The sequence below is a fragment of the Elephantulus edwardii genome, unplaced genomic scaffold (assembly GCF_000299155.1).
Source record: "Elephantulus edwardii isolate Elephantulus edwardi_28Jun2011 unplaced genomic scaffold, EleEdw1.0 scaffold00019, whole genome shotgun sequence".
NCBI lineage: Eukaryota > Metazoa > Chordata > Mammalia > Macroscelidea > Macroscelididae > Elephantulus > Elephantulus edwardii.
This window is the reverse complement of record NW_006399769.1, coordinates 27,027,646-27,045,387: the sequence shown is the minus strand read 5'-3', so window position 1 is coordinate 27,045,387 and position 17,742 is coordinate 27,027,646. Positions and strand designations below refer to the sequence as shown.

The 17,742-nt window shown below is 37.3% G+C and overlaps 1 protein-coding gene across 1 annotated transcript in view; it reads left to right on the top strand.

The window, feature by feature from the left end:
• Positions 1-17,742, top strand: part of TTC27 (tetratricopeptide repeat domain 27) — a 223,312-nt gene that overhangs the window by 149,757 nt on the left and 55,813 nt on the right. Inside the window, exon 13 of the mRNA XM_006882399.1 lies at positions 9,144-9,242. Coding sequence (XP_006882461.1) covers positions 9,144-9,242 — 99 coding nt within the window. The remainder of the gene's footprint in view (positions 1-9,143; positions 9,243-17,742) is intronic.

The window sequence follows — 17,742 nt, the reverse complement described above, 5'->3', positions numbered from 1 at the left end:
AGATTGGATCCTGCTGCTGGCCTGGATTGTAGCCTGTTAACTTCCCTAATAAACCTCATAATTATAAGTATAGTTCTTTGTAGTCTGTGTATCTATTGCAACTGATTTGTGGCATAGTAGAGCAGTTAAGGTTGGTGTTGGAATTTGAATTAGAAGTAATTAAAAGTGCAAGACAATGGGAGACCCTGACCTTATAGGAGTTAGTTTTGTACTGTGGATGCTATTGATGGGGACAGTTCATTGTGCAGTTTGTAAAGGCCAGGCTTAGTTGACCTCATGCAGTCCTTCCTCCTTTTACAGTTGGGCAGTTTCCTCCTGTTAAGATTATAGCTTCAGAATCCCAGCAGAGAGTTGCTGTGAGTTGCACTTGACTTCGTGGCAGTGAGTTTGAATTTGAGCAACCGTCAAGCCATGATCTTTAGACTCTTATTGACGTTACAAACAATCAGAAGCTATAGGACAGAATAGAGCTGTTTTTTCAGTTTCCAAGGCTATAAACCTTTAATGAAGCAAACAACCTCATCTTTCTCCAGAAGAGCACCTGCTGGATTCAGAGCACCTCTTGGTTCAACATAGCATTGCCAAGGTTCCTTTAGCACATACTGAGTACTCGCTAAACATTTGGTGAATGCATCATATCTAACCAGTTATTCAGTCTAATACAGATTTATTGGCTATTGTGCGTAAAGCAATGAACCAAAGCATAAAGAAGTGGCAGGTCATCAGATAATCAGGTTTGTACCTTAAGAATAACGTAGTGAAACCACTACAGAAAAAACTAGATAGCATTATCAGGCATTAAAGAAATACAAAATGTTGTTTTTGTAAAACATCGGGTATATAGTGACCAAAGAGAACGTTTCTAGCTTTGATAAATTATGAAGAGAGGAAGTTAAATTTGACTTTGAAGTTGTTGACAAGTAGTGCTTGAATAGGCATTCCAGGGAGATAAGCAGTAATAGGTAGAGCCCTGGAAACAGAACAGTGTGTGTGTGGAAGGAATGATGGAGTTAACAATCAGGCAAATTTTTCAGAAGGAAAGAAAATAGGACTGTTAGAATGTGACAATTAGCCTGGGACCTGATTATGAAGGATCTTAAGTGAGTTTAAAATTTTATTTCTTTTATTTGGCTTGTAGGGAGCTATTGGAGAGCTGATTTGGTTTTGGCTATGTTTTAAATGAAGAAATGTAGTATATAAGGAAGTAATTTAGGTACATTATGTTGGCAGCACTATGGCCATGGGAAATACTAGACTAGGCAGAGTTACGTAGACCAGTGGAAGAGAAGGGATGGATATTAGGGCATTTGCAAAGGCGTACTTCATCGGGCTTGATTGTCTCATTGTATCATTTCCAATTAATTATTTAGAAAGACCAAAAAATGACAGTTTGTCATAGCAGAATCACAGTACAAACAGATGTTATATGAGGATATTTTGCAGTTTGTCATCTGGATTCAATTTGGGTGAGCTGTAAGCCCTGCCGGACTATGTAGGCATTTAATACTACACTTGAACAGGACTACTACAAAACACAAACTTGAAAACCATAAACTTATTTTAACTTGTGATCCAGGTCTGAACTGTCTTTGAAAAAAGGAAAGTTCCTACATGATAGATTATCATCTTTAAATCTTGGAATAAAAGGAAAATAGATAAGAGAGTTGTAAAAATGCTATCATACTATTTTGTGATATATAATTTTTAAGTCTGTTTCATAGTAGGATAGTCCTTCTATAAAGCACAAGATAGTAGTATAAATAGAAACCAGAACGATAGTAACTGAGAAAATATTTCTATTCCAATGTTTTTTAAAAAACCTTATCAGTAAGAAGCAGTTTCTTATGGAAAATTGTATGTATAGAGACAATGTTTGTGAAGAACTTTAAATACCCTGCTAGATGGTTATCTAGCCCTATAGACACAAGCATTTATTGTGGTCTTGAATAAAATAGAGACATAGCAAAAATAGTGTAGCTTGTAAGGAATGATTGTTATGGATGTGATCTTAGCAGTGAGGTTAACAGAGAGCAGTGTAAAACCTCATCTTGAAGGAAAGTGTCCTGGGACCTACTGAATTGGCAAGATTGAAGAACAATTTAGAATCAGCAAGGACAGTAATTTTCTCAGTTGTTTAACTGTTAGAAATGGAAATGTGTGTTCCCAGAAATACATGTTGAATCTAACTCCTATTACTAGAAACTCCTGTTACTAGAAAGTGTGGTGAAACTCCCATCTATTTGTTACTTAGCACTGGATGCTAAAGAAGTTTACAGATTCTAAATACGCATTTAAGAATTATGTAAGAGATTTTATTTGTTTTCTTTTTGATGTTTCTTCTTATTTAACTTTTCTTTTTTTCATTGTCTGTATTTAGAAGTATGATTATTCCTGAATGAAGATTCTGGTCCTTATTCGTAGTATGAGTGGATGTTTATAGGATCTTTATGGGTCGTAGTTGACTGAATCGCCCCTGACAACAGCATCAACAGTGGGTGAAGGAGCTCAGATTGCACTGTGGGTAAAAGCATTCGAGTGCCAAGCAAAAGATCAGTAGTCCAAACACTCCATCTGCTCAATAGGAGAAAGAAGTGATCCACAGCCAAAGATACTCTATGGACAGTTCTTTTTCATCCTGCATGGTTGCTGAGTCAGACTGAATGTGATGGCACTGAGTGGCAGTGTGTTAGTGAGAGAACCACAAACAAGATCCTAGAGTCAGAGCAAGTCATTTCAAAGAACAGAAAATGTGAAAAAAAAAAAAGAATAGAAAGTATGTAAACTATTATAATGACATTTTCAAATAAGAACAATAACTAGGACTAAGTAGAAAAGAAAACCATAATATTTTGACTTAAGTTAGATCACAGCCTGTTTTTCATAACATTTATTTTGACTTCAAAATGCTAGTTGCAAAAAAATTAATGTGTTAGAAAAATTTAAAGGTGAATGATAATCTCATCCACTTGATTGATAGCAGATTCTAGCTTTTTGAAACTTTTATCAATTTTATTTTCAGGAGATGAAGTTCTTTATGTTTTAAGTTTACACTGGCTATATATTGTTGTTGTAATGTGCTTTGGAGTTGCCTGCAACCCATAGTGATCCTATGTACAGCAACTCTGAACTTTTCCCTGTCCTGAGCCAGTCTCACTAAAGTTCTGACACACCAACCCCCATTGCCGCAGTTGCTGTGTCAGTCCATCTCATCCAGGGTCTTCTTTTCCTGCCCTGTCTGTCCACCTTTCCAAGCATGATGTCCTTCTCCTGGACACGTGCCCAAAGTATGTGAGACAAAGCTTCAAAATCCTAGCCTCCAAGGAGAAACTTGGTTTCAGACAGACTTAATTTGTTTTCTTGGTGGTCTGTGGTATGGTCAAGACTCTTCTCCAGCACCTTAGTCTCTAGATTGACGTCGTTGCTTTTCAGCACTCTGGAGAGATATCTGATAGAAGCAGAAGATGTTCCCAATGCAATTCGTCTTGATTTTTTGACTGCTGGTGTTGAGTATTGATTGTGGAGCCAAGCAAGCTCTAATTGCTAGCAAACTCTATCTCTTCTCCATGTATCATGGTACTGCCAGTTGGCCCAGTGGTGAGAATCTTTGTCTTCTTGATGTTGAGCTTCAATACATATTGAAGACTACAGACCTTGACCTTCTGAAGCAAACATTCAGATTGTCTTCAGCTTCAGCAAGCAAGGCTGTGTCATCTGCCTATCATAGATTGTTGATGGTTCTTCCTCCAGTCTTGATGCCACATTCCTCCTTCTCATGAGCACATGTAAAACAGCTGAAAGTGTGTTCTTTACTGACAGAGAAAACAAGGGTGGCAGGTTGATTTTTTTAAATCTTGAGGGCAGCCCTAATGGTTCTTGATTTAATGGAGTGAGATGTTCTTCATTCTAAGTTAACATGCTCCCATAATTAAGAGAGAGTTCTGATGGCTTAGTGGTAAAGAGTTGTGTTGCCAGCCAGTGAAGTCTACCAGCTGCTCTGCAGGAAAAGAATGGAAAATCTGTTATTAAACTACCTCTGAAAACCTGCTCGTTCCAACTTTTTGTTGGTATGTAACCACAAAAAGAACAACTACCATAATTCATTGGCTCTAGTTGCCATTAGATATAAAAGGTACCTTTACTTTAAGTATAACTTTGGGTAGGAAAAAGCTGTCAATAAATTCTGACAAGACATTCTGAATAATTCCATTTTTATTTTGCCTTTATTCTTAAAGTTCTTGTTTTCACCGTGGTAAGTATATATGCAACAAATTGCTTGTCTTTTCAACATGCCTCACATATATAATTCAAGATAAATTATTGATTTTTAAAGTGCATTTCAGAGATGGTAATTGGCAGAAGAGGGAAAGTATGCCTTACAACAAAGCAAAGTTTAATAAAACAAACAGCACATGTTGGTAAGATTGTGGAGAAATTGGAGCTCTCCTACACTGCTGGTGGAAATGTAGTGCCATCACTAGGGAAAGTAGTTTGGCATTACTTTACAAATGGGAATAGAAACACCACTTGATCTACCAATACTAGATATCCCAAAGAAATAAGAGCTGGGACACAAACACACTCTCTGTCTCCCTCTTTCCCTCCCCCTCGTCCCTCTCTCTCTCTTTTCTTCTTCCTCCCCTCTCCCTTCCTTTCTCCCTCTCCCCGCTCTCTCCCTTTCCCTCTCCCCCCTCTCCTTTTCCCTCTCCCTCTCTCTCTTCCCCCATCTACATCTCTCCCTCTCCCCCTCCCCCTCCCTCTTTCCCTCTTTCTTTCGAGAGACACACACACACACACACACACACACACACACACACACACACACGTTGTTGTTTTTGTTGTTAAGTGCTGTAGAGTCATAGATGACCTAGAGCGACCCTATGAATGAAAGTCTTGAACACAAAACTTTCATCTTTTCTCCAGGTTTTTAGGGTTTCAGGAGAAAGCTTTGTGGATGCCACTCCTGCTTCCAAGCCTGTTTTATTCAGGAGATCCACAAATAGCAGGCCTCAGGGCCTTTTAAAATATGAGGCCAAATCCAATCAGCTCACACCCTACTATAGCTTTATTTACAGTAATAAAGAGATGGAAACAACTCATGTGTCATTCAACAGATGAACAACTGAAGAAACTATAGTCTATGCACACGAGTACTATGTATTACTAAAAAGTATCAAGAATTCATGAAATACTGCATAACATGAGGGAATTTAGAACATTATGCTGTGTGTCACAAGACATAAAAGGACAGTTATGGTAAAAGATCACTATTATAAAAAGTTAATGAAAGTTTTATCAACTCCTATGTGAGTTACTGCCTCTGAAAACTCACTAAAGGGTCAGTTATGGGTCGGCTCCAACTCTGAGGTATGCGACAGTAACAACAGCAACGAAAAGTCTACACGTAGACTCGAGTGATTACAGTGGAGTAACTCTTGGGTGGTTAACAGGAATGTGAAGGAAGGGAGAAGGGAGGAAAGAGAATAAGTAGTTGTAGGTGCTGTGGGGATGACTGCACCTCATTGGGACCCTGTGAACACAGGACTTGCCCTGTCTGGTCTCCACCCTCTCTCATATGCACGAGCTTATTGTCAGGACTCCCTGTGCCACTCTACCTTGTTGAGGCTCGTCTTTTTTCCCTGGCCCTCCATCTTTCCCAGCATAATGTCTTTTTCCAAAGACTGGCCTCCCCTGACAAAATATCCAAATTATATGAGGTGGAGTTTCCCAGATCCTTGTCTTTAAGGAGCACCCTGGTTGCACTTCACTCATAGTAGACAGGTTTGTTCTTTTGGTGCTCCATGGGATATTCCATACTTTGTTGCTCCCACCAGAGTTAAAGGCATCAATTCTTGTTCTGACCTTTTTATTCATTGTCCAAGAATCATAGGAAGCAATTGAAAAAGACTATGGCTTCTATCAGTCCTGCCTTAGTCTTTAAATTTACATCCTTGCTCTTTAGAACTTTGGGGAATTCCTTGACAGCACTTTTTTTCTCAATGCAGTATGGTTTGATTTCTTGACTGCTGTTTACAATGGGTGTTGATTGTGGATCCATGTAAAATGAAATCGTGGACAACTTCAGTCTTTTCTCCACCTGCCATGATGTTGTCTGTTGGTCTAGTGGTGAGGACTTTTGTTTTACTGATGTTGAGGTGTAATCCATATTGTAAAACTCATTGACATAGAGTTTGGAGCAGATTTATAGCTGACCCTCCAGTGGTTTTCCCAGATACTGTAAACTGCCCAAGAGGCAGTTGTGTTGCCCATCACTTGGAGCTGCTGGTAAATTCAAGGTCCTGGAGAGTGCCCCCTTTGGGTTAGTGTTGTAACTCCCTAGAGGCCATGCCAGAAGAAGTCAGTGTGCAATAAGTGGGCGATTAGACTTTGTAATTATTTGCATTAATCAGTTGCAATTAGGGTTATAAAACAGCATATGAAACTTTCAAATTAGGGTTATAAAACAGCATATAAAACTTTCACTCAAATTAAAAAAAGATACGTCTTAGAATTCTTGAAATACAGTGCATCAGAAGGCTTTTATAGTAATGAAAAATGAACCAAAATTGATGATGGTCATAAGTCGGGGAAACATAGCTAGACCCCTTGTAAATATATAATACTCTATCACAAATAAATGATATTTACTAGGATAAATAGTTCAGTATAAATCTAGGTGTATGAAAACAGGATTTTCAACAATGGTGATAAATTTACAAAATTAGGCGCAATTTTAAAATCGAAACAATCTAGATGGTTTAAAAGTTTGCTTTTTTAAAGGCCTCTTTGGAGCCAGACGTCAAAATATGGTCAGGGTTAACTTAAGCAGTCCATAACTCCACAAAGATACTAATATTTAATTAGAGTTATCCACCCAACAGTTTCATTCTTAAGAATAAATGCTTCTTCTGCCTAGTTAAGGCAGGAGTACTAACTTAAACTTCTTTTTCCTCCCTTTTAAGCAGTTCTGTTCTTAATCTGTTTCAATGCAGTGTACGTTATTTATCCCCTTATCTTAGTTTTCACCCAACTCTCCTCTCAGTCCTGATTTAGAATAGTGGTGTTATGCAGTATTTGTCCTTTTGTGGCTGAGATATTTCACTCAGCATAGTGTCCTTCAGGGTCACCCATTTTGTATAATATTTCATGAGGTCCTTGTTTTTCAGTTCTGCATAGTATTCCATTCTGTGACTATACCACAGCTTCTCTATCCATTTGTTTGTTGATGGGCACTTGGGTTGTTTCCATCTCTTTGCTATTGTGAACAACACAGCAATAAATGTGTGTGTGCATCTATCTGTTTGGGTGGCGTTATGATTTCTTTAGAACTTTTTAGAAACTTCAACTTTGTTGGTGAGTTTGGGTTTTGCACCCTAATTAGAATCAGACATAAACTCCTTTCAGCGTATGTCATGTTTAGTTGAGGGGTATGGCTTGAAGCTCTTCTCTTTTCATTTGATTCTTTAAACAAAAGTTAATTTTGAGTTGCATGCTACAAGTCATTTGCCTTCCTTTTAGTTTCAGTCTGTACTCCTACAGCTCCCCACTCCTCCTCACATGCACACCCCACCCTCTTTTCAGGCAGTATCTCTCCTCTAACAAAATCTGTTCACTATAAAAGCTCCTGATAGCAGTTATTTATAGCCTCCTGTGAATGAATTCTAGGTAAGGTGTTAGATTGCCCAAGGTTGTTTGCTTTTAAGCCTTGTCTCTAATTATCTGCTAAAAATCATTATTGATTTAAACACCTTTCAAGCCTCTGCTAGCCACTTGGAACGGATTTTGTGGGAATGGTTGGGGGAGGAGGAGAGAAGGCTGCCTCCTCCTCAGCCTCTGCAGAATGTAAAGACAGATAACAGAGCACCTCACTTCCTTTCCCACCCTACAGTGTTCCACCTAATGCAGCAGCTGGCTCCCTGCCTTTGTGCTGGAAATCAGTAAGAAAGCTGACTTCATTTTATGGCTGATTTTACTATGTCTGAAAAGAAAACAAAGTTAAATAATAAATAGCCACATGTCTGACTAACTTCATTGAATTTTTATCAGTTTTCTTCCTTTTGATAGAACCTATTGAATTGCAAGGAAATCCTATGATATAAAGAATTCTTTTGTAATTTGAATAGCCATTTCCTAATTTACCTGTTTTCTCAATCTCAATGTTTACAGAACTCATGAACTTAAATAAAACTTTACATTTTGAATGAGTGATACTCCAGATATTGAACCTAGGGGGTTTTTTGGTGGGTTTTGTGTGTTTTGTTTTTATCTCCAACCAAAAAAACTAAACCTACTGCTATGCAATAAATTCTGACTGATTGGATCCTATAGGACAGAGCAGACGGTCCCTAAAAAGACTTCCCAAAAGGTGAAATCGTTCTGAAAAGCACCTGGTAGGTTCATACCATCAATGTTTCAGCCACCAGCAGACTGTTTTAGGCACTGTCCCATCAGCTTTCAACCAAACCAACTGCCCTCAAGTTGATGGCTCATACATGACTAATCTCCATCAAGATTCCAAGGCTGTAAAATCACTAGGGGACAGCCTCATTTTTCTCCCAGGGAGTCTCTGGTGGATTTAAGTGGCCAGCTTTAGGATTAGCAGGTGTCCTGTAATACATTGTATCACCAGAGCTCCTTGAATTATCTCTGGGCCTGCCTGAAGAGATACTGTAAATGTAAGGGCAACTTGGCTGTTGGTTAAGCTGTAGAAGATGTCCTGATTTTACTTGAAGATGAAAGCAAAATTTATTCTCTTTAAGTTTATTTTTAAATTAATGCATTCATCAGAATCTCCATACTTTTTGCAGACTACATACTTAGTAAACACATTAGCCTGATCCTGGGTTTATAGTATCAGACTGCTATGTAAAAAGCTTATAAACAGAGATCCTCTCTGCATTCCTGGATTTGGGTCTACAAGAAAGTATTTTCTTGGCTAATGGTGTACAGTACTTTTTTTTCCCCTTCTAGCTTACATTAGCTTATAAATTTAGATGGAAAAAGTTTCATCTTTATTGTTACATTTTCTACATTTAAATAAAGTGTAATGCAAAGATTTATTACATCGTTGTGTGTAGTCTGTGGTAGGGTATTTGTTGTTGACATTGTAGTGTTCTCTGTGTCTGAATGACTTTCTGTCTCTGCAGCTTGGAGTCTGGTTTTCACTGGGTTGTGCCTACTTGACCATGGAAGACTATGGAAATTCAGCAAAGTCATTTCAGCGGTGTGTGACTCTCGAGCCGGATGTAGGTTTGCTTGATCGTCTTTTTCTTATTTCAGCTCTTTAATAGTCTGTAAATTATTATAATTGTGCTATTATTCAATAGGGAAAAAAATTCCTCTTGTGCTGGAGGAAAAGAAAACTTTGAAGGAAGGTCATACCTTAAAAGATACATGATTTATAAATCTGGAAGTCAAGTTGTTTCACATAAGCAACTTATTTTAAAACACTTATTTTCATGGTTTTATTTAGAAAATAATCTTGATAAGACTTTTCTAGTTGAAAATGTGCTATTCTGAAGAATACAGCAAAATATTGCCTATAGTTTTCGATTGACTAGCGTATCTGTGTATATATGTGAATTGTGTTATTGGAATGTCCTTTTGCTGAGGTTGTTGTTGTTCTTGTGTACAGTGAAGCCAGAACTGACTCATAGATCACCCTCCAGAGGGCTTTCAGAGGCACTTAATTGCATGGGAGAGATTGGCCATCCTTCTCTCATGGAGCAGCTGGTGGGATTCAAACCATGTGCCTTCAGGATTGCAGCACAACTTCTTCCCACTAGGCCAAGAGAGTGGAAAAAAGGATACAATGCTGATGTACACTTTTCTTGATTTTAAACCATGCTGTTCCCTATTCTAGTTAGACAGTAGCTTTTTGATCTAGGTATAGATTTTATATATATTAAATGTTCTAGGTTTCCCTGTCAACTAAGTGACAGCTGTAATTTGTTGTGATCCACATAGTCAAATGTGTTTACGTAAGTCATTAAAATACAAATAGACATCTTTCTGCTGTTCCCTGCTTTCAGGCAAAATCCATCTGACCTGGTGCCATGTGCTAATCTAAATCCAGCTTGAATTTCTGGCAGTTTTCTGTTGATGCTCTAATTGCTTTTGGATAGTCTTTAGAAATGTTTTGCTTGCATATGATGTTAGTGATATTGTTCAATAGTTTTTGAACAGTATCACTTATATGCTCTGGAGTCTTTTAAAAAATGTAGTAACTTTTTTACTTCATATGCCATATGATTTACTCATTTAAAGTGTGTATGTAATTCAGTGAATTTTAATATATTCAGAATTGTAAAGTTATCACCACAATCAATGTGAAAATACTGTTACCACTTATAAAAGAATCTGTTGTACTCTTTAAACTGTAACTTCCCATTCCCCTGAGTGCCAGGTCTTTCCCTATATCCTTTCCCCACAAACCTGTTGTTATGTACCATAGAGTTGGAACCCATAGCTGACCCTCCAATGGGTTTTCACAGGCAGTAATCACGCACGAGGAGATTATTCGTCCTCCTGCGGAGCAGCTGGTGACCTCGAACCATGTGCCTTCGAGATTGCAGTGCAACTTCCTGCCACTAGGCCACTAGAGCTCCTTACTTTACTGATTAACATTAGTGATTGGGGAGATTTTTGAAATTTGAACTCTTATACCTTCCTTTTCCCCCACAAACCTAGGCAACCAATAAAGTAATTTCTATCCCTATAGATTTTTTTACTTTGCACATTTGATATAAATAGAATAATTTATTATCTGGTCTTTTTGGGATTGGCTTCACCACAATGGTTATACTGTTTTACATACACCCAAGCAATATTTAATTGTTCTTCTTTCTTTATATCCTCCCCAACACTATTACCTGTCTTTTATTACAAGCATTTTAATGGGTATGAAGTGCTGGTAGCAATTGTGGTCTTGACTTGCATTTCTCTGATGGCTCAGGATGTTGAATATCACTTCAGATGTCGAGGGACTATTTCTGTATCTATTTTAGAGAAGTATCTATTTACACCTTTAACCCATTTCTAAATTGAGTTATTTTGTCTTTTTATTATTTAATGGTAAGAGGTTTTTGTATCCTAGATGCAAATGCTTTATCAGACATACCATTTGCAAATATTGACTTCCATTTTCTGGGTTTATATTTTTGTTTTCTTGGTGCTATCCTTTGAAGCACAAGAGTTTTTAATCCTGATAAAACCCAATCTACTTTTTCTTCTGTGGCGTTTGCATTTGTTGTCATGGATAAGAAGGCTTTACACACCTTTATGAAAACATAATGCCTATCTGTATTTTCTTTTTTTTTTCTTTCCTATCTGTATTTTCTTATGAGAATCTTGTTATTTTAGTTCTTACATTTAGGCTTTGTTTTATTTTTTATATTACTAAAATTTTTAATTTTAATTGTGATTTTAACAAAAGTTTTCATTTGTTCATTGTTGTACATATTACCTCTTCCCTCACTTCCCCCTCCCCAGTTCACATTTTTATAATTTATGCTAGTTCATTTACAAAATTTGAATACATTGTTTTCTAGAATAGATTCTTCCAATTTCCCTCACCCCCCCATCAAATTGTACCAACCCCATGACTGATCCCGCTATTTTGAATATACTTTGTTGTATTGTGTTATAAAGGAGTCCAACATCATTGTTTTACATGTGAAATGTACACTTGGGCCAAAACCAATTATGCAGAAGACTTTTTCCCCATGTTAAATGGCTTTGCCACCTTTTTTGAAGTTTACATTCTCAGGGTTTATTTCTAAACTCTTAACTCTATTTCCCTGGTGTCCCATTCTGCCTTTATTACTAATGTTTTGAGTAAGCTACGAAATTGTTATGTGGTAGTCTTCTGGCTTTGTTCCTTTTCAGGATTGTTTTGGACAATTCATCGTCCTTTAATTTTCGGTTTGTTGTTTTATAATTAATTTTTTATGCAGATTTCTGTCACACTTTCCTTTATTGACATGTTTCATACAATCATTCCCATACATTTTGTTATATAAAATTAATCACCATTGGACTACGCCCACCATTATCCTGTCTTTTCAGGTCCCCACCGGATCTTTCTCATTCCCTTTACCCTCTCCGCCCACCCTCCAAATTGTGTGACCCTGTGGTTTTACCGCTACCCATCCTTACCCCTCTTCTCCCACCTCTTTCCTCCTTTGGGCGCCCATGTGTGTTTCACTAGTTATCCTTTTATTTTTACAATAATGGTTTTATGCAGTATTTGTCTTTATGACTGAGTTCACTCAGCATAATGTTCTTCAGTCTCTCCCAAGTTATATAGTATTTTTCGAAATTATTATTCCTGAGTGCTACATAGTATTCCATTTTGTGAATGTACCACAATTTCTCAATCCATCTGGTAATTTTTATATGAATTTTACGATCATTTTGTTAGTTTATACAAAATAGGTTGCTGGAATGTTGATAGACATTTTGTCACATTTGTAGATCTACTTGCCCAGTATTGCCATTTAATATTATTAAGTCTCTGGTTCATGTCCATAGTGGGGGGGTTTCCCCATTTAGTTAGGTCTTTAATGCATTCTAAAAAATATTTTATACTTTTCGAAGTATACATTTTATACTTCTTTTATTATTCTTAAATATTACCATAACCCCATTAAAATGAGCTATTTTATTAATTTTCTTTTCAGATTCTTCATTGCTGGCTTATGGAAATGCATTTGTTTACTTATATTTGTGCATTAATTATGTATCCTACAACTTTGCTACACTTGTTCATTTGTCATAAAGCTCTATTCAGTATTTTTCAATTTTGTTTTTATAATGCTGTGATTTTGAAGATTTACCAAACAGTTTAGGTTGTCATTCAAAATTTTTTACAAAAGTTAGTTTACACATTGGTTATATTCCTGTGTTAACATTTTCTTTATTTTATTATTTTTTGTGTGTACCATCAAATCAGATCTGACTAGTACAGGAGGAGATTGTTCCTCTTTCTCTAGCAGAGCATCTGGTGAATTTGAATCACGCACCTCTGGGATTGCAGTGCAGGTTCTTGCCACCAGGCTACCAAAGCTCGCCCTGTGTTAACATTTTCATTATTTCTTTTCTGGTTGAGCATCTGTTCCAATAGTTTTGTTTTTTTTTTATTTTACTAGACTTAGGATTTTCTTCCATATAGGATCATGTTGTGTTCAGTAGAGATAATTTTACTTCTGTTTTCCTATCCTGAGGACCTTTACTGCTTTCTTTTTCATAAGTATGACGATTGAACCTCTGTGTAATGTTGAATTGTTGTTGTTAGGTGCCATCAGGTCAACTAAGACTCACAGCATCCCTGTGAACAATAGATCTAAATCATGCCCTATCCTGTGCCATACCTGAGTATACATCTCTGATACATTTGAGCTCATTGTTATTGTCACTGTATTAATCCATCTTGTCCCAGGTCTTCCACTTTTTTCTCCGACCTTCCATCTTTCCCAGCATTTGTTTTTCCAAGTACTGACCCCTCCTAACAACATGCTCAAAATACATGAGACAAACTTTCGCTATCCTTGCCTCTCAGGAACACCCTGGTTGCCTTTTCCCAAGACTTAGTTCTCTGTTTTTTTTGGCAGCCCATGGAATATTCAGTACTCTTCTCCAACATCACAGCTCATAGGCATTGATTGCTGTCTGTCATCCTTATTCATTGTCCAACTTTTAGACACATAGCAAGGAATTGAAAAGACCATGACTTGAACCATGTGCACCTTAGTCTTTAAATAGTCATTGTTATTTCTTAGCACCTCAGGGAGAACCTTGACAGCAAATTTTCCCATTCTAATATGTCTTTTGATTTCTTGACTGCTGGTACCAAGGTTGGTTGTGGATCCAAATAAAATGAAATTGTTGACTACTTCAGTCTTTCCTCTGTCTATCTTGAAGTTGCCTATTGGTCTAGTGGTAAGAATTTTTGTTTTCTTGATGTTGAGATGTAATCTGTATTAAAAGATGTAGTCTTTGATCTTCTGCAGCAAGCATTTCAAGTCGTCCTCACCTCCTGCAAGCAAGGTTGTATTATCTGCATAATGCAGGTTGTTGATGAGTCTTTCTCTGATCTGGATGCCACATTCTTCCGCATCAAGTCCAGCTTTTCAAATTTTAGGGGGATACCATTCAACCGTAGATAACCCCCTACCAGGTAGAGGAAGTTCCTTTCTATTACTAATTTATTGATTGCTTATATCATGGAAGTGTTGCATTTTGCCAGATGCTTTTTCTGCATCTATTGAGGTGATCATGTGGTTTTATTTTTGTTTTTCTTTTATTGTATTACTACATTTTGCTACACTAATTTTTGGATGCAAAACTAACTTCACATTCCTGTGATTAATCTTACATGAGGATAGCATATAATTTTTTCTGTATTCTGCTGGATATAATTTGGTAGTATTTTAGTAAAGATTTTCCATCTGTAATCATTGAGTTACTGGTTTATAGTTTTGTTTTGTTATCTCTTTGTCTTGGTTCTGTTGTTGTGTGCCTTCGAGTTGGAACCAACCCATAGCTATTACACCAGTGGGTTTCCAGAGGCAGCCAATCACATGGGAGGAGATTGCCCCATCCTCCCACAGAGCAGCTGGTAGGTAGATTCAAACCAGGTGCCTTTGGGATTACAATGTAGTTTCTTACCACTAGGCCACTAGATACGATTATCTTCCTTTGTAAGCAGAATACATACATACATACATATTAGTATATAGGGGAAAGGTAAGGCTGGAATTTATATTGTGGTGATGTTTGTTGTGTACCATCGAGTAAGAACCAACCCATAGCTGACCCACTAGCTGCTTTTTGGTGGCAGTTTAATCGCACAGGAGGAGATTGTCCATCTTTTTCCTGCAGAGCAGCTGGTGGATTTGAACTTTGTGCTTTGGAGGTTGCAACACAGTCCTTATCACTATGTCCCAAGAGCTCCCTTGTTGTTCTGTGTTTTCTGAGTCAAAATTGACCCATAGCTAACCCTCTAGGTTTTCAGAAGCAGTAGTTCACATGGGAGGAGATTGTCTATCCTTTTCCTGTGGAACAGCTGGTGGATTTGAACTGTGTGCCTTTGGGATTGCAGTGCAACTTCTTACGACTAGGCCACCAGAGCTCCCCTGTTTAATTATGGGGTAAAAATGACCTTCCAAAATAAGTAAGGAAGTATTTCTTTTTCTAAAATTAAATATTTGATAGATTCACTAGTAAAAGCCTTTGGTACTGGGATTTTCTATTTGGAAAGATCTTTTTAAAAATTATTTTTAATAACTCTTTTGTTATATAGCTATTCATATTTTCTCATTTCTCCATGAGATAGTTTTGGTAGTTTGGGTCTATGTAAAACTGTGTCCATTTTACCTAAATTTTATATTGGCACATGGTTCAAAATAAGGAAAGGAGTATGCCAGGGATGGAACTTATTGCCATACCTTCTCAATCTGTATGTGGAACAGCTTATCCAGGAGGTTGGGCTCTATGAGGAGGAATGTGGCATTAGCAGAATTAGCAGAAGGCTTATCAACAACCTGTGTTACATAGATAGCACAGCCTTGCCTACTGAAACTGAGGAGGGCCTGAGGCATTTAGTGCAGGTCAAAGACTGCAGCCTTCAATATGGATTGAAACTCAACATGAATAAAACAAAGATCATTACCACTTGGTCATTTGGCAGCATAATGATAGATGGAGAAGAGATTGAGATTGTTAACAGCTTCGGCTTGCTTTGCTCCATTATGATACACTTTTGGTACTAGCAGCCAGGAAATCAAGACTAATTGTGTTGGGAAAATCTACTGTCGGGGAACTCTCCAGAGTACTGAAGAGCAGCAGTTTCAGTCTGGAGACTAAGGTTGTGCCTGATCCAAGCTATGGTCGTCGCAGTTACTTGCTATGCATCAGAAAGCTAGACAGTGACTAGGGATGAATAGAGAATTGATATCTTTGACTTGTAGTGCTGAAGAAGAGTATTGAACATACCCTGGATTGCTAGGAGAACAAACAGGTTCATCCTGGATGTTCCCTTGAAGGCAAACATTCTGAAGCTTCGTCTGACACACTTGGGCATTTTTCAAGGAGGGACCAGTCAGTCCTTGAAGAGGGACATCGTGCTTGGGAGGGTTGGGAGACACAGGAGAGGAAGACTCTGGATTGAATGGGAGATAGATTGACTCATTGACTGGAGTAATGGTTGTGGGTGTGTCAGAAACAATGAGATTGGCATAGGATGGAGCAGGATTCAGAGCTGTTGTATATTGGGTCACTGTAACTTACAAGTGACTCAACAGCACAAAACAAAACAGCATTCATTTATACATTGGCATGTATACCTTACGTTGTTTTAACCAAGTGATAGCTTTCTCTCCAGTGGTCTTTCAAAGCCAGTAAATATAGAATGGGTGGAGATTATCCATTCTTTTATAATCCTTTTAACTTCTGTAAGGTTAATAATATTCTCTTTCACTCTTGATTTTTATAATTTAAGTCTTTAATTTTTTATTCTTTACCTAGCTATTGACCAATTTTGCTAATTTCCTCAGTGATAATACTTTTGCTTTCACTGTTTTATCAATTTTCAGTCTCATCTATATCATAGAGTGTTAATACTGACATCTCATCAAAAGCATTTCCTTTGGAAATTATGAATTAAAAATGTCAAGATCTTGATAAAGTTAGCTTTTGTTTAAAATACTAACGATAACTTATTTTGCTTTCTGACATACATTTTCCTTAATTATGATTTTTAACATTTGGTATTTTTTAAAATGGACTCTTAAAAGTATTCTAGTTAACCAGTCTTTATTAATGTCTAAATGTCTAAAGTAACTTGGTAGATACAAGGAAGAGGATGATGCCTTCCTTATTAATGTCATTTTCTTTATGAAATGGAATCCCAGCATTTGATATTGTGGTTTTATCTCAGATTCAGATAAAATAATCTGAATTTGTAAAGTAAAATTTCAGTGCCAGATACTTTTTGTCTCTTGCCTCATTCTTTACGTGCTGTATAAATTAAAGTCAGTGTATGTATCTTAGTAATAATTTTATTATTTTAACACTTGCATATTGATGTCTGACTCACATGCTTTCAAAATGGAGAAGACACAAGTCTTTCCAGAAAGCTCTCTTGTGTCTAGCCTTCCATCACTGTGGACTTGCTAGCAGCCCCCGCTCTTAATTTCACCATAAATTAGTATAGGACTTTAAGTGAGAAAAACCCACAAAAAATACAGCTAATATCATACTAGAAAACTCCTATTTCTTCCTAGGTGACTAAGAGGGAAAAAATGGTTTTTTTTCCTATTTCAGTTGAAGTAATCAGTATGATTTTTCTCCTTTAATGTGGTGAATTATATTGAATGCTTCTTGAATATTAAAACAACTTTGCTTTCCTGGGATACTTTTTATTTGCTACCCTGATTGACATAGATTGGAGCAATGGGGGTGGATCTCTCGGAGTCAGGGAAACTGGTTCAGGACAGGGCAGGCTTCAGAGCTGTTGTGCATAGGGTCGCTATGAGTCGCAGTGACTTGATGGCACAGAAAAACACAACAATTTATATCTTTAACTTGTATTGTTAGATTCTATCTACCAGTACAGAGTTAAGTTTTTTTGTTTCTTATGAAGGATAGTTGTAATGTTGTTGTTGTTATGTGCCGTTGAGTCGCTTGCGACTCATAGCGACCCTATGTACAACAGCCCTAAATTCTGCTCTGTCCTGTGCCAATCGC